General features: G+C 43.6%; 10 protein-coding genes across 10 annotated transcripts; 3 read left to right on the top strand and 7 right to left on the bottom strand.

Annotated features, from left to right (window-relative positions):
• Positions 1-60: 60 nt before the first annotated feature.
• Positions 61-1,434, top strand: O0I10_004729 (uncharacterized protein; the record flags this gene model as incomplete). The annotated part of the gene is made up of 2 exons (XM_058484783.1): positions 61-111; positions 178-1,434. 2 exons carry the CDS (start codon positions 61-63, stop codon positions 1,432-1,434), a joined length of 1,308 nt encoding a protein of 435 aa, XP_058344282.1.
• A 105-nt stretch (positions 1,435-1,539) lies between these two features.
• On the bottom strand, positions 1,540-3,491 carry O0I10_004728 (uncharacterized protein; the record flags this gene model as incomplete). Its single annotated transcript, XM_058484782.1, has 4 exons — positions 1,540-2,421; positions 2,481-2,849; positions 2,911-3,368; positions 3,422-3,491. The coding sequence occupies 4 exons, from the start codon at positions 3,489-3,491 to the stop codon at positions 1,540-1,542; spliced, it is 1,779 nt and encodes a 592-aa protein (XP_058344281.1).
• Positions 3,492-3,941: 450 nt separating this feature from the next.
• On the bottom strand, positions 3,942-4,300 carry O0I10_004727 (uncharacterized protein; the record flags this gene model as incomplete). The annotated part of the gene is made up of 3 exons (XM_058484781.1): positions 3,942-4,126; positions 4,185-4,201; positions 4,266-4,300. 3 exons carry the CDS (start codon positions 4,298-4,300, stop codon positions 3,942-3,944), a joined length of 237 nt encoding a protein of 78 aa, XP_058344280.1.
• Positions 4,301-4,396: 96 nt separating this feature from the next.
• O0I10_004726 (uncharacterized protein) lies at positions 4,397-5,107 on the top strand (the record flags this gene model as incomplete). The annotated part of the gene is made up of 1 exon (XM_058484780.1): positions 4,397-5,107. The coding sequence occupies one exon, from the start codon at positions 4,397-4,399 to the stop codon at positions 5,105-5,107; it is 711 nt and encodes a 236-aa protein (XP_058344279.1).
• Positions 5,108-5,127: 20 nt separating this feature from the next.
• On the bottom strand, positions 5,128-5,906 carry O0I10_004725 (uncharacterized protein; the record flags this gene model as incomplete). Its single annotated transcript, XM_058484779.1, has 5 exons — positions 5,128-5,240; positions 5,301-5,459; positions 5,526-5,594; positions 5,659-5,757; positions 5,810-5,906. The coding sequence occupies 5 exons, from the start codon at positions 5,904-5,906 to the stop codon at positions 5,128-5,130; spliced, it is 537 nt and encodes a 178-aa protein (XP_058344278.1).
• A 280-nt stretch (positions 5,907-6,186) lies between these two features.
• O0I10_004724 (uncharacterized protein) lies at positions 6,187-6,715 on the bottom strand (the record flags this gene model as incomplete). Its single annotated transcript, XM_058484778.1, has 2 exons — positions 6,187-6,415; positions 6,495-6,715. 2 exons carry the CDS (start codon positions 6,713-6,715, stop codon positions 6,187-6,189), a joined length of 450 nt encoding a protein of 149 aa, XP_058344277.1.
• Positions 6,716-7,996: 1,281 nt separating this feature from the next.
• On the top strand, positions 7,997-9,444 carry O0I10_004723 (uncharacterized protein; the record flags this gene model as incomplete). The annotated part of the gene is made up of 2 exons (XM_058484777.1): positions 7,997-8,396; positions 8,459-9,444. The coding sequence occupies 2 exons, from the start codon at positions 7,997-7,999 to the stop codon at positions 9,442-9,444; spliced, it is 1,386 nt and encodes a 461-aa protein (XP_058344276.1).
• A 250-nt stretch (positions 9,445-9,694) lies between these two features.
• O0I10_004722 (uncharacterized protein) lies at positions 9,695-11,560 on the bottom strand (the record flags this gene model as incomplete). Its single annotated transcript, XM_058484776.1, has 7 exons — positions 9,695-9,778; positions 9,841-9,988; positions 10,055-10,086; positions 10,170-10,618; positions 10,684-10,848; positions 10,915-11,072; positions 11,133-11,560. The coding sequence occupies 7 exons, from the start codon at positions 11,558-11,560 to the stop codon at positions 9,695-9,697; spliced, it is 1,464 nt and encodes a 487-aa protein (XP_058344275.1).
• Positions 11,561-12,270: 710 nt separating this feature from the next.
• O0I10_004721 (uncharacterized protein) lies at positions 12,271-15,507 on the bottom strand (the record flags this gene model as incomplete). The annotated part of the gene is made up of 21 exons (XM_058484775.1): positions 12,271-12,491; positions 12,555-12,730; positions 12,787-12,853; positions 12,915-12,992; positions 13,051-13,146; positions 13,210-13,294; positions 13,351-13,411; positions 13,473-13,543; positions 13,599-13,673; positions 13,731-13,801; positions 13,851-13,890; positions 13,945-14,038; positions 14,098-14,195; positions 14,256-14,327; positions 14,395-14,493; positions 14,545-14,673; positions 14,732-14,860; positions 14,912-14,982; positions 15,043-15,172; positions 15,239-15,349; positions 15,427-15,507. The coding sequence occupies 21 exons, from the start codon at positions 15,505-15,507 to the stop codon at positions 12,271-12,273; spliced, it is 2,055 nt and encodes a 684-aa protein (XP_058344274.1).
• A 221-nt stretch (positions 15,508-15,728) lies between these two features.
• O0I10_004720 (uncharacterized protein) lies at positions 15,729-19,128 on the bottom strand (the record flags this gene model as incomplete). The annotated part of the gene is made up of 10 exons (XM_058484774.1): positions 15,729-15,971; positions 16,035-16,598; positions 16,660-16,779; positions 16,841-17,407; positions 17,467-18,024; positions 18,087-18,170; positions 18,232-18,439; positions 18,491-18,797; positions 18,865-18,961; positions 19,021-19,128. 10 exons carry the CDS (start codon positions 19,126-19,128, stop codon positions 15,729-15,731), a joined length of 2,856 nt encoding a protein of 951 aa, XP_058344273.1.
• Between the last annotated feature and the right edge of the window lie 5,377 nt (positions 19,129-24,505).

Genomic DNA, 24,505 nt, shown 5'->3' with positions numbered 1-24,505 from the left:
GTCCAAACACAACTTTAAGCTTTGCCATGTGGAGTTAAATTTGACAGCTTTCTCTTTCGCATGTTTGTTAGAATCCAAGCCCGATTGTACAGCTCCAAGGCATCCTTCGAGGTGTGTGTGTGTGTGACATCCCCAACCCCTCTCACTATGGCTAACAATAGCTTATCTTAACGATAGCACCTTGGTATTGCGACGAATGTGTGTCGAAATCTACAGCAGCAATTTCACGTCGATCGACCTACGACCGCCCAAGAGCAATTCATACCCTTAATGCAGTCAGGACGAGATTTATTTTTGCGTGATCGAACGGGATCTGGAAAGACATTTGGAATGGCCGTTGTGTTGGCTTCACGACTAGCAACAGCAGCTGAGGGGAACGCGAATGATAGTCTACGGTCGCTTTACGTGGTGCCAAATCATGAGTTGGCGGTACAAATCAGCGACTGGATACGAGCCTTGCATGGTTCATCATCGCCCTTGATACAATCAACAACAGCTTCAGCATTCAAAAGCATTCAATCATCGACAGTACCACATACGTTGATAGGCACACCAGGACGACTTGTTGATTGTATGGATCGGATACCAACACATTTGCTTGATTGTATCATCATTGAAGAAGCCGACCAAGCTTTACGACTACCAACACGTTATGCACCTTTGAAGAAACAGAAAAAGAGAGCCGCTAATCCAAAACCAACCCAAGTGCTTGTGGATCAACTTTTGAGCAAAGCTCAGGGACGCAAACCACAACTTGCAGCGATTTCAGCAACTCTCAATCGACCCCTTAGACATTGGATGCGTACACATGGATGGGTGCACAATCCAGCATTTGTTGATATTACTCAGAACGTACAGACGATCAATCACCATACAAAGCATCATTGTCTTCTCGTGTCACAAGGAGCTGTTCGAAACATTGGTTCAATTTATGAGGATGATGATGATGACGACGACGAGATTATATCGCAGGATGAGGAACAACAAAACCCTTTATTGGAAAGCATCGCTGTATTATTGGACATCGAATCTGTGCATAATGGGATCCTCTTTGTTGATTCATCCGTCAGCCTAACCACCGTGATAAGGCAGCTGCGTACTTTTGGTGTTGATGCTCTTGACATCCGAGGATATAACGATTGGAAATCACAACTTAAAGATGATCAAACGCCACCACCACTTTGGGTTGCTACCGAGTTTTCAGCACGTGGCATGGATATACCCAATGTTTCCCACATATTCATTCTCGGTGAACCATCATCCATTGCAAGTTATGTACACATGGCAGGACGTACAGGACGACTAGGAAGGAATGGCTTTAATGAGGGCAAGGTGATCACCATTGTCGAAGATAAAAGCCGTGCCGAGGATCGAATGTGGAACATGTATAGACTTATGAATGCAAATGTAGATCATTATCAACACGTTCAATAGAGATTACTGTAAATAAAGTGTTTCATAAAAGAGCTATTTACAAGATGTTATATTAAGGTTTGAATATAGTACAGGGATGGGAGAATATGAGGGCAAAAGTGGGAATCATGGTAGCTTGATTGCAGACTCGGGTTCCTGATCAGGCGATTCTTCTTCTTGTGGCATATACCTTTCAATGTACCGCTCTAGAGATTCACCAGGATCATAACCACACGTTTTCATATCATGTAGAGCCATGTCAATCCGTGCATCACCAGAGATTGCTAACTTTTTAACGAGTCGATAATAACATCCACGAAGCGGTACGAGTCCCATTGCCTTTGTATCTTCAAGATATCTAAATGCGTCCTCGTAGTTGTCTTGTGTGCATAGCAACGCCACCATTTTACTCATCGTTGTTGCTGTTGGGATAATGTCGCCACGTACGTACTCATTGAAAATGCTCACGCCCATGGCAGCATCTTTCATATGAATGCAAGCGTCCAAAACAGAATCGATGGTCTCGATATTGATTGATAGCTCGAGTTCTTTGGCCTTTGCAAATGTTTCAAACGCTTCTTCGGCTTCATTGTTGAATGCAAACGCGTGGATAATCAAATTGAACGCAACAATATCCAATGCACCTTCCTTGTGGAGTTGCAAGGCCGCATCACGTGCTGATCGTATCGCCTTGGTATCTCTTCCCAATTTGTATGCTATTGGCCTGGCTGTTTCTCGCGATGGTGTCACACCCGTCTTACGCATGATGTATAGCACTTTGAGCATATTCCTCCAATCCTCACTCGGTGTATATGATTCAATCAATGCTGCAAAATGGGACTCCTTATAGCTGAATCCAAGCGATCCAAGGATACGAAAGACATCGATGCTGAGCTGAGAATCTCCATGTCGACCAGCGACTTGCAATACGTATTGACATAAACCTTCATCGGGCGATAACTTTTTCTCATTGACTGCTATTTGCCAAGCAGCTTTAACGATATCATACTAGTAGAAGAATCCATGATGAGTATTAAAGATGCATAAAGTTTGTTCATTTTACTTACTGATCCTTTGATTGCTGCACAACGTAATGTTTTGATAAAGATGGGATGAAAGTGATCCGGTAGGGTATCGATATCAGCATGTCTCTCAAGGTGAACCCGTTCTGCTTCCTGAAGGTAGGTGAACGCGACATCTGGTTGTCCATATCCAAGGGCGGTATCCACGATAGACATGTAGGATTGTAATGTTGGTATTATGTTGCTCCGCTTCATTGCCTCCAGAATATCAATCGCATGCTCCAATTCGCCATTATAGCACGTACAATGGATCATCTCCACCAGTACTCTTCGAGCATTCGGGTTGTATCCACAATGTTTGAATACCTCTCTCAGCATGGCCATGAGTCTCACTTGACCAAAACGTGCTGCAAGCTACCAAAAATATCCCTGATTAGTTCTATGCATGGTCATGATAATACAAATGAGAACATACCCCAAACGCTCGATGAAAAAAGGATGGCTTTGGACGAATCCCCTTGTCAAGCATTTCCTCAAGCAAAGGCATGATCATATTGTAGTCGTGTGATTTGGCGTGGGCGCTTAGAAGAAATTCGTACGTGTGTGCGTCGTATGCAACGTTGTTTTTGTCAAGGATGTCTGCAAGGCCAAGGATTGTTTCTCGGGTATGAGAAGCAGGCAACGCCATGTCAGCACTTGCTCCCAACGATTGTTGCATCTTCTTGTGTATTATCTGCTTCAATTCTTCAGGTGAAAGTGGCGTATCTCCTCCATCGAGTGTAAGCTGGTGAGCAGGTTGTCGCCAACGGTAACGACGCTTTGTCTTGTTGGCTGTCTCCTTATTTGCCATATCAGTTGCCGTGGATACGTGTCGCTGCGTAGGTCGCCTCTCATGAAAAAGTAGCGTGTCTCGTAACGTAGCTATTGTTGTACCTAAATTCAAGAGTGAGTGACATGACAACCTTTAAAAGAGAACCCATCTTTACATTGTGGAGATCGAGGCGGCAATCGAACACGAGCAAGCGTGCATGAAGCACGCGATAAGGGTCGAGACATGATCAGCCAAAGAAGCGCGAGTTGTGAAAAGGATCGATGACGGGGACGAGAGCGAGTCGTATTTGCAAGAGGTGGAAAGCAAGAGCCGTATTCACTGCACAAAAACATTGCGGTCTTGGAAATCTTCAAGTCCCTTCTTGGTCACACCAGCACAGCTGCTTGACAATTCATTCATGTATGCATATACAACATCTCTTGTACAATCACACAAAGGTAACAGGGATACATAGGCTATAAAAGACTTTTAGTGACATGTCAATGGTACTAGCGCATGATGATAATGGCATCATGTTGTTGTTATTGCCAATCTCCTTTCTTCTTATGGTCCAAAGCCCCTCCCTCCTCCATCCATTCGTGTAATTGACCATTGTCCCCAACAACCATAATATTCATTCATTGAGCATCCAAATGAACCAGCTTTCCAAAGTAGGTGTATTGTTATGCAACTTTTTAAAGAGTACGCTGTACTGATCGACGCAATGGTTTGTCCCCGCTCTCTTCAGCTTGTTGTTGTTGTTGTTGTTGTTCAGATTGATAGTGAGCTTGTTCTGGTGAAGAATTGAAACCTTGAGTAGTATATTCCTTGAGTCGGTTGCTAGTGTATGCCTTGCTTCCAAGATATCCTCCCAATGCGCCTATATTAGTGATACTACTATTAGAATAGCTCGCCGTCAACTCTCCGGTTCCACATACAAACTGCCAACCCTGCCCTATGATAATAAAAAGCTCATGTCAGTATTCTTGTTGTTTGTAATGGCAAAACAGCAAGCTTACCATCCGAGGAAAATGGATCGTGGACTATTCTTCATGTTGAGTACAAAGGTGGTAAAGCTACAACAGTGGCTTGGAGAGTTTAGACAAGGTACAGAGGAGGAGACGCTGGGTACTCAGCTAAATGCAAATCAATGGAACTTATCCTCTACTTGGAACCAGCTCCTACATCACCATTCAGACACCATGTCGATTCCTTCATTCAAAGTACTCGAGTTCCACCTGCCGTGTCAACTGCTTGTAAATATCATTGCCACGTATCCATGACTGGTTTCTTTCACGTTCCCAAGGACACGCTCCCTTTTGTCATAACAACGCTTGATCATTTATTGAAGAAAGATCCCACTACTATGACGACATCGAATACGCTCCTCACCAAACATGATCCTCCATATATCCATAAAGATCCAGTTCTTGTCAGAAACTCCACCATCATCCACAATCCTGCCACTGGAGAGGAGCAAACTATCAATCAAATGCCGGTGCACTTGTTGCTCTCTATAACCGTTCCACCCATTTATCATGAAATCGTCAATGAACTTGCATGCCGCATCAAGGGTATACGCGCAAAGGCTATAAACCACATCAGCCTTGCCTATTGGGATGAGCCTGGAGAATCACGTGACTTGCAATCTGTTTGGAATCGTCGTGTGCTTGAGGATGGCATGATGGATGATATGTATCGACGTGCATGTGAAGAGTTCGGTAAAAGCGACTTTGAAAGAGCGATCGACTGGGATATCGTATTGTATCAAAGGACGAGCAAGAGTACCCGTGCAGGTGTGCCGCATGCCTTTGTTGAAAAGAAACGATGGTGGGCTACCGATCGCTCATCACCCAAATGATACCACTCCCTTGGATAATCTCAATGGAAATAGTCGTTGAGGAATAAAGTTGCCATGGTGCGTACTCGAGGATTCTTGTCTTCACTGGATCGTAATTGCTCAAGCCCTTTCTTCAAGTCGTGTGTACAAATTGCTATGAAAACAATAGAATGTCAAGATGTATATGCCAAACACGATAATAAATAAGACATACCTTGTTGGGATGATGGCTCAATAAGCAGCATTAATGTAGTCATTGCATTGATCACCGTTTCATCTTGTGCCTGGGTACTGTTGACGGCATCCGATACTGTTTTCTTGAGAGCATCGATGCATTCCGGTTGCAAAAAGATGTACTGCCGATGATTGGGATCTTCGAATACATTCCTTTGTTAATCCCATACACGCGTTTCCATGGTATCAAGAGATCCTTCCTTACCTGAACAAACATTTGCTAATCCACCCGTACCAAATTCCCTCAGCGATGGATCAGGATCCTCAAGGCCATCTACAAGCATATACATAGCCCATACTTTAGATACCAGACGTGTAATAGTTAATCCATGCCATACTTATAAAAAGGTCGATAGCGTTGGCTTGCCACAGGTGTTCATAGTTGATGGGATCGTACGCGAAATTGGCCAGATTCGCTAGCACTTGTTGTTTTGCTTCTGAAGCACAATTTAGTCCATGGACGATGGTTGTCAAGGTATGGCTACTTGCCTAGACTTCTTGTCACAAGGTACTCTTGCACTAATTGACTCAAGAATTCGCCACGATCGGATTCCTTTTTGCTTGGACGTTGTCGTCGCTTTGACATTGGAGGAAAGGAGTGTTGTGTTCTGGTACAAGTCGATGATCCATTTCCCGACGTTGTCCTTGGGTGTTGACATTGTTGCATAATCAGCACATCTGCCTTTGCAATAAAAGACTTGCCTGCTCAAAAGCATATAGCTGTTGTTGCTTACATCCATGGTTGTGTATTTGGTGCTGTTCATAATAGTATGATCATTGCAAAAGTATTATCAACAAAGGTAAAGATGAACATCCACATCCACAATAGCACATTATCCATTTGAACTTGAACAAGACCTTTAATTCTAATAAGAGGAAAGCTGTCTATCATAATTCGCACCTCCAGCACGACGAAGTCTAGTCATAATATCGTTCTCTTCCAAATCATGCGTGCTTGAAGCGGGGACTTCGATATGGAAGTTGCGTAGGATGTTCTTGACATCTGCGATTTGGATACTAAGCTTGGCCTTGCGCATCACACCCACCGAGTCGCCACACCAAGGCACAAGGACAAACTTTACACGTTGGGAATATCTACAAGAAGGTGTACACACACACCCAAATCAGAGATCATTCATTCATACATTCATTCATATGCTCATGGATACTTTACTCGTCGTTGCTCATGTTCATGCGAACATATCCCCAACCAGCAAGCTCGGGCTTGAGTTGTTCAACAAACTCGGATAAACCTCCAGAGCCTGTACCAGCGACTTTGAGGCGATCGGGCTTACCATCGGCGAAATCGAAAAAGGCCCAGTTGGTGGAAGACTTGTCATCTCGAACATCCTCATAGGCTTCGGCAATGGCAGGGTCGGTGACGTTCAAGGACATGATGCTGAAAGATGATGAAAGGAATACTGGAACAAGGGAGAGCACGAATAGCGCTTGGTTGCCACTGTACCTCTTTTTGGTGTCCGAATCAAAGATGTACGATGGTTGGTCTAATACAGCAGCCCCAGTGAATCAATCCCTACACACACCTCTTCCATTCTCGGATGTAATATTATTACCAGTCATCCAATAGCAATAAAGCATCCTGATTTATATATCGACCCTTCTATTACTATATAGTAGACCGGTCTTCATATCCCTTGATTAATTATTACATTGTTTGGCAGCAGCCGTGGTGTTCCTGAACGAAGGTGTCCCAGTGGCTATTTTCATAAACGGGTGTAACATGCGTGGTTTGCATGACAAAAATAGAGCAACACGGCTGCATATATATATCCCCATCATCCGTGTTTGGATTGCACCAAAGTTATGTGATTGTTGGCACGTCAAAATGGAACCTTATTATGCTTCTTGTTGTATCGAGGCGGTAAATGTGGTGGCGCTTGAGCCATATGGCTGATACATGTTCCCAACATCGGGATGGATCAGTAATTGAATCATTATACTCCTGGGTGACACTGCTCCATTTGGTAGTTCACAAACAAAGTTTGTCATTTGGACAGCTGATATGAATTTCTTCCCTCCGCGTGATGATGGGGCTCGCTTAAACATCAGTAAATGGTCGACATGGGAAGATGAATAGCATACAAGTAGTAGTAATAGCCCAGCCACACCGAACACTGCTACTACTACTACTACGTTGTACCATTATGCTGGTCCTTCTCACATTCAGACTTCTTCTAGTTTCCTTTGTTGCAACACGGCATGAATACGCTAACGGCAGGTAGGCTAAAAATAACCTAGCACATTTTGCGGCTTCTGGACTTGAATGGTGCACTTCTTAGAGCAATGGTGTAGCAGTAGAAGCATGTTGTAGTCTCGCCATTTCACTATGCGATATGCGACGTGTGGATCTCATCAAGGGGATATATGACGTTGATCCTTCACTGCTCTCATGTGTCAAAACATTTGAACTTTGTTAAAAGTTGTCGATTTTGATAGTGTAAGAAATACGAGAAAGGCATAGTGACCTTGTGATTCTCCAACAATAGGGCTCAGCAGTGACATGGAATTCTGCTAATGCTTATAGTTTGCAAGTGTCAGCTCACCCAAGACTCTATTTCTGCACATAAAAGAAGGCGCCATGCCAATTACAATCTTTTTTTTTTTCTTTCAAGCAACGAAACGCTTTCCCATTACCCATCGGATCATCGCTTATCCATGAAACTAGTTACCATACTTTTTTCGTTGACGACGCTGCTATTGCTCGTTGTCGTTACAAACGCAGTACCTGCATCAAGCGATAGATTGCCATCTCGACAACAGCAACAACAAAAAAGGGAATCTCATCCATTGTCACTACCGTTGCGACGATACAAGGGGAGAAAAAGTCACCAGATTCAGCGTCGACAGCAACCTAGCTTTTCAACTTTGGATGGTGGCAACGACACTGTACGTGTGACACCAGGTCTTTATGATATGGCCATGACCGAGTTTGCTATCCCTATCAGCATTGGTACACCTGCACGAGAGTTTTTGCTCTTGTTTGATACTGGGAGTGCCGATACATGGGTGGTTGGGCCCTCGTGTACAAATGCGACCACCTGTGCTGCCGACAATGGTAAGGCGCATAAACCAATAATCGATGTCAAAGCCGGAGCTGACTTTTACTCCACACTACAGTGTATGATCCACATGCATCCACCACCTACGCATCCACCCCTTATGACTTTATCATCAACTATGCTATCGGCAGCTCCAATGGCACCTATGCTGTGGATCGAATCGCTGTAGACGATGCTGTACTTACCCAACAGATGTTTGCAGTAGTCAATGACACCGAACATTTCTTCACCACACAAGATCCCAACAGCCAATACACCATCGATGGTATCCTTGGAGCGAGTTTCCCATGGTCAACCTCATTGCAAACGTATTACAATGTTAGCTATCTTCCCATCCCATTTGCTCTTTATGCAGCACACCTCATTCCAGAGCCTGTTTTTTCGGTACACATGGGGCAAGCGTTCCATCAACACAATAACCCCGATACGACCACCGAAGAAGATGTCGATTTGTGGACCGGATCAGTGACATTTGGAGCTGTAAATACAAGCATTATTGATCCACAGGCTATCCGATACACCAATATCTCGCAATGGCGACAATTTGCTACCAATGATACCGGGTATATGTTTTGGGATGGTCGAGCCAACCAAATTACAATGGAAAGCAACAATAATACAACTACGATTTTATCATCAGACATGGGCAATGCTCCCTCTTTTATCATCGACACCGGTTCCAACTATTTCAGTATGCCTGAAAAGGACGCTCAAGAGCTCATCCTCAATCATTTGGCTCCAGAGGCTCGCATCCGCAAAGAACAAGGTGGCTATTTTGTCGATTGCAATAATCCTAGATTATCCGACAACACAACCCTTTCCATTCATTTCTATGATAGCAATGACCCTACAGGTGCTACTACCTTCCCGTTATCCTTTCCCATCTCAGATTTGGTCTTTCAGGTGGACCAAGAGCAATGCATCCTTGCTATCAGCCCAGGCCAACAGTATGTCGTTGGCAACTTTATCCTTTATCGATTCCTCAGCATTTTTGATTTTGGAAATCATCGTGTAGGCTTTGCGCCTTTGAAAGATTCCCCATAAGCACCCATAGATTGTAATCCATTGTATATAAATAGCATTGCATGCTACTATTTGGCTATGCACACACGTGTACGTTATGTATCAAATGGGCTAGTCAGCCTTTTTTTGCTAAAGTCATGATGAAAGTGACAGATGCGAAGATAGTATCATGTTTCAGGATGTGAAGATGTTATATAGATGACAAGTTTGATTGGTATGCTGATGGGTGTATTCTATGGAAATTACTTTGGGTGGGTTGATTTCGTGGGCTTCATCGATAACGGAGTACTACTCGTCGACGCTCGATATCACGAAAAGTAATTTCATTTGCAACACCGGTTTTGGAAAACACTGCCTAATTTCCATGGAAACAAGTCAATGGGCCATGCCATGGCAACGCAAGTATATACGTCTTACCTCCAAAAATGCATCACAATCGATTAATCCACGAGGCGTATTTTGGAGTATCCGAGACGCTTGAATGTCATCTGAAGCATAATGGATATGGGACTCATTGATCTTGAAAATGGTTAATGCCACCCTAAACAAGACTTGGTATCCCTCACTAGCAGTTACATGTATAAGCATGCGGAGATGAATAATAGCACATGTAGAAAAGGAGATGACTTACATGAAGATACAATCCCAAATTCTAACGATGGTCTGATTGAAATGCAAACGAAGGGGATTAGATTAAGAATACGCGTAACGAAGATGTTGAAATGGAATTGGCAATCCTTGCTTACCTCAATGGGTAGTATGTTGATGAAGCCATCAAGGAACCAGTGGCTCGTGACTACAGTAACAGGAGGCATTTGGCCCTTTTTGCTGCTGCATTCCCAAAAACACCGCTTATTGCTCAACTTGTTCCATACCCCAGGCATCTTATCATAGACAAGCTGCATAAGCACTGATTGATCAATCGAAAGATCACGACCATTAAAGGCGTTCTCGGGGTAATAATATAATACAACTTGCTCAAGCAACCAAAAAGCCTTGTGCTCGTCATCCACAATAAGCAAAAAGAAAGCAGCAAGTGTCGCAAATGACGGATGATAAAATCCAAGGTGGGTGGTGAATGCAACAAGCACGTTTTTCAGTGCACGTTGTTTGGGATTGCTTTCCAAGTCTTCTTCATCGACTGATGCACCAGGTTGTGAGAAATAGGTGTTTTCCGAGAATGTACGCCGAGCATCTGTTGACGCCAAAAGCAACTTAATTGGATGGGTATTAACGAAAAATATCATTGTTGGGCGTTACCTCTCTGGATAATCTGTAAATGTTCATTGCTCTCCTCCTTTCCGATATCGAGACATCTTTTGTACAACCCAGGGTCGGCATTCATTTTGGCCTGTGCACCGCTATAATGCATCCACACGCTACTTCGTAGGTGGCGAGGCACACCTTTGCGAGTATACCGTTTCACTAATATCAAAAAGGCAATCATGTGGTTAGCTGTGTTTACGAAAATGGGGTTGTGAATACACTAACATTTGCAGCATAAAGGGGGCAAATGATTGCCAGCCTCCGCCAGGAATGTAGCCCATTTAGATGCTTGTCGCTCGAGAATAGGTTTGTAACCTCGGTCAAATCGATAGAGCTCTTCGATCGATACCCATTCTGTAGGCAATTTGAAGCCATAAAAGTCTCTGCAATGGATGTGTGAGCGAGCTGGACTTGGTTGACAAGTGTCTTTTCGTTGCCCTTACCGCTTGCTTTCAATGTTTTCAGAATACGCGATCATATCGTTTGGATTTTCCAATGATGGATCCATGGTACATGTCATTTTCTTAGAGCTGGATTTTTCTCGCTTCATTGCCTTTTTACCAAAAGCTCGGAGTTCGGGCAATGGATCAAAGTCATCAGAGGAGGCAATCGATGTTGAAGAACTTATAGACGTAAAACTGGAAGCACAGCTGTTGTTGCTGATACCAAACGAATAATAAGGTGAATAAGGAAGGTGTTCATCTCCAAAGGCAGATGCTGAAGGAATGGTGTGGGAGCTGAGCTTGTTCGAAAGGTACATATGGGAAGGGTGATCATTCTTTTGTTGATGCTGATATCGTGGTTTGTATTCAGCGAGACTTTCGAGTGCCGTATGAAAATGTTGATAAGCAATGTTTTGTTCGGTTGTCATTGTATAAGGAGTGTGTGAGGGGGGGGGAGGAGATGTTGCGAAAGCAGTAAGTGGTGAAGAAAGAAGGAACGGCAGTAGTAGGAGGGCGTGTCGGCTGAATAGATTGCTGACGACAGGATAAAGGATTGGAGTTGAAAAGAGAGAAGAAAGAGGATGAATAAAAAGCTCACAGCAGGATCGAGTGGTGAAAAAGGGAGACTCATTTTTGCTAAATAGTAATGGCCGTGAGATGTAACGGGGATTACTGGTTGTCATTTCTTGTCCTTCCCCCTTTTCGTATCAGCTGCAGGAGTATCTTTGTATAACATCCGATGCCGATCACCCACATTAAGTGATCCACAAAATGATCATGCATATCAGTGGCGACGAAATCAATACTTGTGTGACCCATCTAATCTTGTTTTTGATCGAGGAAACCAAATAATGGCACAAACACGTAACCCAGCAACCATTGGAAGATAATGAAGTGCAGACAATCAACTCGTCATTGTGTTATCGAATTTCATTGTATAAAGAAAGAACCAGAATGTAGCAAGACGTTGCCAAACAATGTGCATTGGGGTGGGTTTCTATTATTACGGAAGAAGGGATGGGTGAAGTAGAAAGAACATACATGGTTTCATTCAACAATCATCAATAGTGGTCCATCTTTGCTCATTTTTCATTTATCCAAAAAAGCACAACATAACTTGTATAAGCGTTTATTTCATTCAGAGACCCGTCTCCGGCCAAGATGAAATCATACGGGATATGTGATGTCGATTTTTAATCTCGAGAAGAGCATCATGAAGTAGATCAATCACACCAGAGAATAATTGTGGGCATCGTTGAAAAACCGTTATGAAGGCACGGATGAAGAGGCCACGCTCCATGTCCCTATCCACCGATTTCGAGGCATCATAGGTTCGCTCGTAGATCTGCTTGGCAACATCTATCAAAGAGACGCTTATGCATTACTACCTTGTTCAAACCAAATAGAGTATGCTCTACTTACCGTAAAGGTACATCGGGGGTAATGGCCTCTTTCCATCTGCAATCCAAAGCTCTTTGCAATAAACGCTAAGTTTCACGGCAGCAAGAAGATATCTTTCATAGGCGTTGCGATACAACGTGTTGGTGCAGTTGTATGATGGATCCGTCAATATCAATTGTTGCTTCAATTTTATCGCCCTACATGTACATCCTTGGTTGGCACGTGAATGGGTTGTCATAGGCTATCGACTCACTGAGTAGCTTTGTGTATAAGATCGGAGGCTGTTGGGGTATAGTTCACTGTGAGCAAGTCGTTCATGCCTAAGAATATGAGTTAGACACGACAAGCAATGATTGATCTCCTGACCATGAAGGTACGTACCAGTGTTTGAATATCGGGTATAGTCAGAGAAGACATCCAGCGTCTCTTTATGGAATAAATAGCCGCACCAAGGAAATTCTAAGCCGTGTCGTTAGCAATCGAAGATCCTGATACAACGTGTAAATGATATATTTACCTGGTGTTGTACATACAGTAATGGAATCATTGGCTTCGATCCTCATCGTCGACATTGATTTTTGCGCGTTGAATTCACAACCAAAGTCCTTGGCACCTTCACAATTGCAAAGAGACATATTAAACAAATGCCAAATTTGCCTATGATGATGACACTTACCATTCAATACAAAGGTTGCAAATGCATTTATAGTCTCTTGATTTGGAGTGATCAGCAAAAAGTCGTCCACATATCGCAGTAGAAGCTGTTTGAGAAAAAAGTTAGGAAGGGTATGTATAGGGTTACATGTACGTTACTTACAGCTTCACGATCGGATTGGATAAATGACAGGTATTGCCGTTCCATACATGCGTAAAAATAGCTACAGCGATGAAAGTAAAAGCCTTAGTACTGGGATGTGAGTAGTATAGGTAATGCGGTACCTGCAGAGGAGCGAGGATAAACATGATCCTTGGGGTATACCAATTTTTTGTCGATAAAATTTGCTTCGATACTATGTCCCATATCAGCAATGCCGCCATAAAGGTTACTACCCCAATGCAACTCACCTTGATGGTATTTGCTTTTATATGCTCCTTCAACAATGATAATAGGTTGTCGCCTGAGTAAGTCCAATATTGTGTCTGGTACACACACATTAGTTTGACATATCCCATCATCGTCTCATGGTTACTGCTTACCTTATCACTTTTCGACATGCGACTCCAGTCGTCAAAATAGACAATGAGTGGAAGGCCCCGTGCCAATGTACCTACCATCACCATATCAATAGATGCATTATTTTGTCAATTGATACCTACCCTTGGTTTCCTTGTCCTTCCATCTGATGGCGTATCGTTTCTAATACATGAAATTAGTAAGTGTATTGCCAAGGGGATACAGGTCGATACTCACGTCTTGAAGCAAATCCTCCAAAATCAGTAGCAGTCGATCTTGTTCAATGCTATCAAAGCAGCGCTTGATATCAGCCTTGAAGAAGTGGTACGAGCTGTAGGATCAAAGTTAGCTCGTGGTATGGTAATGATCCATGCATGCAAAACTGCTTACCTTGTTCGATCCTTCATTCGACGTTTATATGTTGTCAGCCGCTCCCAAAGATCTTTTGGACTGATCACCGTACTTCCAAGTATCCCTGGGTTTTGGGTCTGCAAATCGCTAAATAAGAACACGAATAAAACGAGAAAGAAGTTCAAAGCGTTCGTCACCTTTTCGAATTGAAGAACTGTCAAAATGATCCTGAGATGGTGGTTGTTGTCCTTTCGTGCACCTGAACTCGGCTAATGATATGGTATTACAAAGATAGTGAGATGATAGCTCCACCCAACCACAATCTCTTCAACTTACCAAGACCGCATTCTTCATATTGGTAATCGTCCGAAAGGTATCCCCCTTAGGAATTAACTTTAGCGGTGACGCACCCAGATGACGCTCGGACGTATGCACCTAGAAATTTTCAAATGAGCTGGTGGCAACTACACTTTTCCTTTTCCATACCTTATCCACAGGTTCAAAGCGGAACGAAAGCTGATTAAAGAACGAATGTGACATTTGATCCCATACGTCGCGTCGAAAATAGAATAGCTTGTTCCCTTGTGATGAGCCCTCCGTGATATGAAAACATGACTACAGAGCCGTATCCCAAGTCAGCGATATGATCATCATCAAAATGCCTCATACTTACACGCATCAAGGGGATAAGATAGCTTTGATAAAACCAGTGCATCACCTGTGATAGAATGTTGATACGCACTTTCATGTCGGAAGGAACAATCCCAGAGGAGCTGGAGCCGAGCCATGTGCATTGGCTCACCTATTCACAAGGTGTTACCACGTAAGCTACTTGGTATCCCTGATGACTCACCTTGAAACCACGTAAAAGATATGGAACGCGGACCGTTTCTCGTTTACGCATCATCACCAGTTTTCGAATGCCTGATGACAGTAACAAGATATTAACCATAGCTGATGACAACCGCCAATGATGGATCTTACCTTCCAGGATCACCGCATAGTTATGACGAGAGCCCCAGAATTCAGGAGGGAATACTTGTTGTAGTTGTTTGATGATGAAAGCGCATACTGCCTTGTGCGATGATGCCATGCGCTCAACGGTATCTCGTTGCTATGTCACATATGAATGATTCAGGCACATTTGATCCCATGACCCCTGGCACGTATATTCACCTACCCCAGGTACTGCACATGTAGCATACAACGTATTCAGCAAGTTGACCTTCTTATGACGCTGGATCACTTGATGCATAATGTCGTTGATCGATCGAAGCCGTTTCTTCTTGCCCTAAAAGTCGAACGTTAACACGCGTGCAAGTGTCCCATGCAACTTTTTCGACATGCCTCCAATCGCGGTAGGTTCACATTGAAGCGTCCAATTGCAGTAGAAGTAGTGTAGGTGAGTTGACGACGATCTATCACGTTGGTTGGGGTACGGAATGTCATTGACAAGCGGTGAAAGATATCGGTAACAAAGAAATTCGAGCACAGGACGTTCGCATATGCATGCATGAGATCCCTCGTACACTATACATTTTGTGACAATGCATAATAAACCTGCAAAGGTATCTTTCTTATTCGCACATAAAGACCCCAGTGGGTTATACGATACAATAATGTCATTCATCAAATTCGGGTACATGTGTAAGAGTAAAAGGGTAACATTTCTACATGGTTTCAACCTCGCTGTACTTGGCACCTTCCCATTCATTACTGGAGGATGATTCCTTGCGCTGTTTAAGTAGCTTAAGAGTGTCTTGGAAGTGGCGTTGGACATACTCGGCCATCGATCCTTGGATCTCCACAAGCGAAGATGAATTGGCGGTGGGAGGATGTTGATCCGGGTTATCCATGTTGCCCATGTTTGTGTTGATAAGATCGATTAAACCATTGAGGTACTTGGGAGTAACCTATCATAAAATCCGAAAACGATTAGCAGCTATTGGCATAGTACCATGTACTAAGTATCATACCGCATCATTGCCCTTTTCAAAGTAGTAAATGTACTGATTCAAAATCTCCACGAAAAGCTCCACATTAGTGGCAGCATCCATGCAACTGTCAGCAATCTTGAGAGCCTTCTGGAGACATTCAAGTGCACGCTTGCCGTTACGGAAGAGACTATCCCGATCCTCTTCTTCAGAGCGTTCATTCATCCACCACAAATGCGATGAGAGATATACTGCACGGCATTGATCAGGCTTTTTGAGTAGCTTGGCGCCATGTAATGCCGCCTTGGTGATAAGCGTATCATAGTTGTCGGCAGAGAATACACGTGTTTGCTGGAGAGCACCAATGATGGAAATGATTGCTTGGTACTGTGCCCGTGATTCAGAAATAGCTTCCTCATAAATGGTGAATGCTTCAACAAAGAATTCGTATGCAATCTCTTCAAAACCACTCTCGTCAGCGCTTTGACCTGCCACAAGGAATAGTCGCAAACAAATATCTCCATAATCGCATTTGTTGTTAAGCGTTGAAATGACTTGGTGGATGAAACGGAACAAAGCTGACGTTTTCTTCTCCCAAATATCATCCTAAAAGCCCATCCATTCAGCATTAGTATCAATATTAGGAGGTCCAATCATATTCCCATACCTGAGTCTCTTGTAAACGGTATCGTCTGGCAAGTTTGACGGCTGAAATCACCAATGATGGATATGTATAGCGAATACGATCACCACCATTTGCAAGTAACTTGCGTGCCGTGGACAACAGCTACAATTTACGCAAATCAGTATGACATCGTAATCCAAAATCATTCACTCCTCAGCCTTACCAAGAATTGTGTATCCTCGTCCTTTGAACGGAAGAGATGAATCATCTTGGCCACCCAACCTTGTTCTTCTGCAAATTCTTCATCCTCGATACTTGTGAATTCTGGTTTTCGGCTACGAGCATACATTGGCGAAGCGGCGGTAGTTGTGGCAACTGGAGCATCCTTTTGCTCATGCAGCAAGACGTCACATAACTCTAATACACCATGAACATCTTCGGGAGTGCCAATGATCGTCTCATTGCGCAAAACACTTGAAACTACGGCATGGGCAACTGCACGTCGTGTTGTGAAGGGCTGCAATGACAATAAAGGCTGATAGTTGTCAAGTGCAAGCAACGTGAGGACTGAGGTGTATTGGTTGATAGGTGCCAACAAGAGGGCGAGGAGGCTGGCTTCGGTTGCCTTTGAATGAAGATCAGGGGAATCTGAATACTCGGTCATCTTCTCCTTGCCGTAACCCAAGATTTGGTCGACATAGTTGAGCTTATCAGGGTAGCATGATAATGAGAGATTGATCAAGGAGACGAGCAATGCTGTCAAATCTTGAATGGAGAGATCGGGGCGGACCTATAAATGTATAACTCGTTTAATGCAACGTGAAGGGAAACAATATAAAACAAGCATACCTTGACCAATTCAACAATTTGGCTCCAGAAGACTGCAAATAACTCAACATCCTCGGGGATACCACGCACACGTTTGACATTGTCACTGTCATCCACTTTTTCAGATTCCTCAGTGGTCGATTCCTTCTTTTCTTCAGTGGTAGCAGCTGCAGGCTCTTCAGTGCTTTCCTCTTTGGATTCCTTCTCATCCTCATCCTCCTTTTTCTCGGCTTCGGCATCATCCTTTTCTTCAAGTGGCTGCTCAATTTCTTCTTCCTTCTCCTCCTTTGGCTCCTGAACAGGCTCTTGTGGTTGTTCTTCCTTTGTCGGTTCCTCTGCTTCGACTTCCTCATCGGTGTCGCTCTTGCGTTTCTTTGCAAGCACAGCACGTCGTACACGATCTTCTTGTTCACGCTTGGCTTCGAGTGACATTTCAACATCCGCTTCACGAGCAGCATAGGCGGCTAAACGATCAATCAAAGCAATGATGATTTGCTTAACGTTGACCTTGGGATGCAGCTGAGCAGTAGCAGAAAGGAAAGGTTGGAGAGTGCGAAGATGGAACTCATCAGGGAACACCTATCAAGGATATCAAGGATGTTAAGTATACTTGCGCTCCAACAAGGTATAATTCTTGTTACCTGAATGATGACTTCCATAAGATACTCCTGAGCAATCACATCACGACAGCTGACGACTTGATCCAGGATACCAGGGAGGATAGTCTAATTAGGTATGATTAACAATGGCTCATCACACGTTATGAAACTTTCAAGCAATACTTACTGTTTGGTATGTTTCAAGATCAACACCTTCCAGCTGACTCAAGCGTACAAGGTTGGTACCCACCAAAATCCGAAGTTCACGACGTTCAGCCTCACGTTTTTCACGATCACGAGAATGGCCTTGATGTTGCAAACGGACCCAAAGCTTATTCATCTCTGTAAAGTTGGTCAAGACAAATTGGATGGACTCTTGGACATTGCCTTCGGGTCTGATAGCAATAGATTAGATCCCTTTCTTTTTACAACATCATACAACTTACCCTTTGCTTTCTCCTTCGGGAAGGTTGTCGCGTGTGAGACCACTGAGATAATGGCGCAAGAATAAACCACGAACGGGATGTTGTACACCTCGAGACATTTCCATCATGTCACGCATAATTTCTCGCACCGGAGCATCAGGCATTCCCATGTAAGCAGCTCCCACTGTGATCATGAGATATAGGCGTGGCACTATGTTTCCCGCGTATTGAACGAGCTCATACAAGTCGGCAAGGTGATGTCGTCCACTTTGATGCGCCTCGGTAAGATATATAGACAAGTGTCGCAAAGCGTCAAAGATGGCCATATCTGTTGATGGCAAAACGATACTCAATGAGTCATGTGTGTCCTCTCGCTCAATTGCCTAGCTACTTACAAAGCTCATAATAGTTCTTAGGCGTCAAGGCTGAAGTACGTAACTCGCCTAGCATGTTCGAGCAGTGTTTGAGGCCATCCATAAGTCGATTGTTTTCCTAGTGCCAAGAATGAGCGACATGCGTCGTACGTACGCGTGGTTTCCATATATACATACAAGGCATTTCTTCATTTGATGTGCTTGGACCTTGACGACATTGAGGACTTCATCGAGAAGCCTGTTCTGATCCTCGGTGGGTGCGGGTGAATTGGGTGCAAAGCTCATTGCGGAGAGTGGGGAAGAGCTGGTCTAGTAGTAGTTCAAGCGGGCTCAGTTGGTGTTCTTTCATGGAAATCAGCTCCAAGCTCAGCCAAATGAAATGGCCGCCAAGTAACATCATGTTGTGTATGCCCATAATGATTCAATGAATAATAAAACCATACGGCAATGCCTTCTCTAATCACAGACTTGCGGGGAAGCGTGATGTAAAACGTCTTTTATGAAATGGGAAAAGGGATCAAATCATGGATTACTGCGCATAAATTCCCAGGCTTGGCTATGTAACGGAAGAGTTGTCATTGTTGGCGGCCTAGTGTTCATTGTTAACCCATAGTCCAAGGTCGTATTGTTCACAATTATCCATCCAATCATGTATCTATATATCCTTGAACGCATTCTTTGTTGCATTAGCGTATGCATATACCACTTTTTGCAGACTGATAATGAAACCACGTTTATGTATTCCATCCCACAAGGGAGTAATAGGCTATGTAAAGAAGTTCAAGTGGGTAATAAACAATGCTTTATTTCATCTAGCTGCTTTGCCACCATCACAAAACGGGAAAAATGTGGAAGGGATGATCAATCTTCATTATTGAATGGATGGCGATCGGTTGTGATGCCTGTATTTCCAGTGATCTATATTGTGTTTGCCCAACCAAACTCGTCAGCGGCCATATTTTGGCGAGGAGACCACAGCTCAATGACAGCAGGATACGTTGTTGCGTTACCAAAATCCTATGGAAGAACAGCAGACGATGGATTTTCCCTTGGTGGATAATAGAATGTACGCCGCCATGAAGACGAGTAGGAATTCACGTCAAGGCAAACATCAGGATCAACATGGCGGCTCATTGATGAACCTTTTCCACAATCCACCAGGTTCATGGACTTTTTGATTTTAAGTGCTGTTTGTTCGAGATCAAAGATCATCGATATCAGCACGATGAAATCTTTCTTGAACGCCTGTAACGATGCAAGATTTCAGAGAAATGGATCTTGGATTCATGGATGGCAACGTATAGACCGGGTTTGGCGTGATGAAGAGGCCCATTATGTGCCGTGACATCGTTGGTATGCATATACTATGATAGCAGTGGCACTTGCATATGGCGATCGAAGATGTGTAGTAGCGCGCTATCCAGGTTACCCTTTGCTTCTCGCATGAGCTTGCAAATGTCATTGCATAGTTTGGATGTATTTCGGTCATCATGCCTTATGGTTCACTAAAACATCAACGTTGTCAATCAGCATCTTTTGATCCATAGACACATCCATTCACTTTTTTACCTTGTAAATGAGCGAAACATAATAGTAGACTGGTTTCAACACCTTTCTACCTCAGCCCTGTGCACTCTTGGATACTGAAAGCAGATGACGTCTACAAGCCGTTGTTCCAGCATACCTAGTTCTCCCACTGGCAATGACATTATGATTGATTGCTTTCGATCATTGACCACTTTAGTAACTTGATGTGCAAAAACAATGATTTGCGACGTGGCCTTGTGCAATGGAAGATCACCAACTCTACAAAATACACGTAAGCTATGGAAGGTATAAGCATTTGCAGACACACACCTGCTGTGGATGTTGTCAATCATAAGATCTGAGCATCACAAATGATGGCGGTGGCAATGATGAAAGTAGGATAACAATGAAGGGCTAAAAACCATCACAAGTATTAGCACATGGATCGCTCACAACATAGAACCATCCACCACGATACTCACATGGATAAGAGCTTTGGAGGTATCGGCATCAGAGAGTGATACGTATGATCGAAGAAAGAGATGTGTGAGAATAGGAGAAGTACGCCCTTCTTATTATGCATGTTGGGCGTGGGTATACCGATGATCATGAAAAAGAGGGAAGAGTGATAAAATGTTTGTTGTGGTGATGGGTCGACATGATGAGCTGATAGATTGTTGGAGCATCTTCACCCAAAAGTTGGGCGTGGTTAATTTTCCACCCGTGGACCAGAATCAGAGATAGGCAAGGTGGCAATGTCCATCATCGACTACATCAGCTATCACGAATCACTTGCTGCTGCTGCTACTGTGCTCAAATTCCTCAAAATAACACGTTGTTCGAGGGATGTTTGCGTGAGTGTGCATTTCAAAAGAGTCTCAAGTCGACGGCATTTCCTTCGATATGCATAATGCACAAGCGTAAACGTTCCTTGCCATGGGGGTGATAGAACGGCCTTCAGCTATCATGCGTTTCTCCTCCAATAGGATCGGCCCTTCAAGTCTTGCCCTCGAGAACTTCGCTACACAACACACCCCTCTGCGTCTTTGGCTCTATTACAGCCGGCTAGTTGATATTGAACAAAGACCACTTGTCGTATAGCATCATGCTTACAACATAAAGACACCTGTATCTCAAGATTTCACAAGTAGTTCTGGGGTCTTTGATAGAACAAAGTTGCCCACCTCGATCGTAAAACTTGGTCGATTGCACACAACAAGGTGCGCTACACCACGCTGAGCAACATTGTCCTAATAAAGATACCTGAATTACTTGTGAAATTTTGAGCAACAGGTACCTTTATGTTTTACATATGCCATAAGCGTGGTGGAGTTGCTTTCTCCAGTGGATGGTGTCGGCTGCATTAACGGAAAGATGGAGAGCTGAGTGAAATGGCACGTGGTTACACACGCAGTCCTTGACAGATTGTTGCACAAATGGATAGTGGTGACGATTTCTTTAAGAAGGTATGTATGTAAGTTGGGCGGTATACATCATCCAATAAGGAAGGTGTGTTAATGGCAATAATAATGGTTCCATAACACATTTGGATGTAGGGGAAGGTCGAGCTACATAAACCAACTGTACATGTAAGCCCAGCAATCAATTCATGCGCACGGACATGGTAGTAATTGATGGTTCACTCATCCTTAAATTCAATGGCCGGATCACTTCACTTTTTCTCTCATGGTCATCCCACTCCTCCTTATTGTATCACAAAAGGCATACACTTCTTGCATGAATGATACATAAGCGAACCACCACCTTTATTATTCCATCTTCCAAGCTACATCATGTAATCCACAAGCTAGCAAAGTCCAAGTACGTAATAAACAATGCTTTATTTCATTCTAGCTGCATTGCCGCCATCCTCGTCTTCGTCTTCCGTCATCATTCGTATTGGTACTCGTACTTATCTACCGTCATCAACCTGCTCGTCACCGATATCCAAAACACGCAAGTGGAAAAGAATGGGATCTTGCAGGCTTCCTTTTGAATCTCGTTGTCGTTATCATTGTCATTGTTGTGAATGTGGTAATCATCGTAATTTTCATTGCTGTGAATGCGGTAATCATCGTAATCGTCATTGCTGTGGATGTGGTAATCATCGTAATGGTCGTCTCTATTAAGTAAAAACACGCAAGTTAGGCAATCTGGCATCAGAATGATGACGATTTGGTATACCGTTAGGCGATCCTCTCAAAGGAAGAAAGCAAATCAGAAGGAATTCACAACCAAATCACCACCATACGAGCAACGTCGGGCGATCCCTTGTTCTTGAGAAAGCACTGCACGAATCACGCAAGGCCAGTTCGATCCATGGCAAGGAAGGAGTCACTTACGTAGAGTCCAGGCTCATAGTTGTCCTCATTCATCCTCTCCAAAGAAAGAATGATCCCCAATCATTCCGATCATTTCCCACCTCATGAAAAGAAATCCTCAAAGGAAAGAACGAGCCTGTCACGAGAAGAGCGTGTTGGTTCACACTGATGTCAAGCTGTCGCAAATCCTCTTTTACCTCAACACGGTGACCATGCTCTTCCAAAAACCCATCGTCGTCGACCCATCAACTCAAACGCAGGCCCGTAGAGCCCTGGACGCGTTCCTAGAAGCTTTTCCAGCACACTTGGCTAGTGCAGAGCGACGCAGCGGCCACTTGATACAGGCTGGGACTTGAACCCAAAGAGATGATGATGATGATGCCCCCAAGTTGCATTTGCCTGACCAAAGAAACCTATTTCAATTCATTATTAGCACACACATACAATAAACACCCTTTTCATTGTTTGTTTCATTGTACTTGCCTTTTCCATATACACAAAGACCCGTTGTTGTTGGTTACTGGAAACCGAAAACCATGGTGTAGTATAGTTGAGCCGAAACAAAACGCCAAACCAGCCAACGTCTTGAAACCAAACTTGCCCTCTATACAAGTTGACGCGTCAATGGAACCAAGTCGGCTGCAACATTGGACTCTGAATGTACCTGTTGACACCAAGCGTAGAGCGGGAATAGCAACGAGCAAAAGGAAGCAACCATATCGCCATGGCAACCACCAACCACCAACCACGCTCATTCCTCAGCATTTGGACACACACTCACTCCCTGGCAATGCATGTTCAGAACTACATTAATACCTCACAGCCAACAAGAGCACTCTTTGATAATACATTACCTACCTTGATCGCAATGTCGTGAATGGAATAAGGAAAGGTGGGAGAAAAAGAAGAGAAGCGTTGTCTCAAGTCGTGGAGCTGCTGTCCCCCAAGTTTAAATCCCCCTACTGCTATTACACTGAGGCCACTCAATGACCCCACATACACCATCCACCCATCATGATCATCACCCTTACGATAGACAATAGGTATACGTAAATAAAAGAAACGATCCTCACGTATAGCAAAAGGGTGTGTGCCATTTTACACTTTACATGATAATGATGATCCAACAACAGCCATTGCCTTTACTACCAGGTTACCTCGAATCAAGAAAGTTAAATGATGGGAATGATGGGCTGGAGCAAGACAATCGTTCGTATGCATTGGATTGGAGAACAAAGGTGAATGGGAGGAATGGGCTATTAGCTGGCAGGTTACAAATAACTTACCAATTTGATTCTTCTGATATTGGATGATGTTTCTGTGTTTGAGCATTTTTCAGTCAAATCTCATCGGATCAAGAAAGTTTAATGATAGAAATGATGGGCTGGAGCAGGACAATCGTTCATGTGCATTGGATTGGACAACAAAGGTGAATGGGAGGAATGGGCTATTAGCCGGCAGTTTACAAATAACTTACCAATTTGATTCTTCTGATATTGGATGATGTTTCTGTGTTTGAGTGTTTTTCAGTCAAATCTCATCGGATCAAGAAAGTTGAATGATGGGCATGCTGGGCTGGAGCAGGACAATCGTTCGTATGCATTGGATTGGGCAACAATGCAGAATGGGAGGACTAGGTATATTAGCTGGCATTTTGAACTATTCCTAAATAGTGTACAAGAATCATGCATCGCCTGTGTTGACTGACTCAAGTTACACAAACACGCCCCTCTGCATCTTTGGCTATAGTCATACGACTTTGCATTAAACAAAGACCACTTCTCATATAGCATCACGCTTACAACATAGTAAAA

Source organism: Lichtheimia ornata, assembly GCF_029851405.1.
Source record: "Lichtheimia ornata isolate CBS 291.66 chromosome Unknown scaffold00018, whole genome shotgun sequence".
Taxonomy (NCBI): domain Eukaryota; kingdom Fungi; phylum Mucoromycota; class Mucoromycetes; order Mucorales; family Lichtheimiaceae; genus Lichtheimia; species Lichtheimia ornata.
This window is presented reverse-complemented; position numbering and strand designations above follow the sequence as displayed.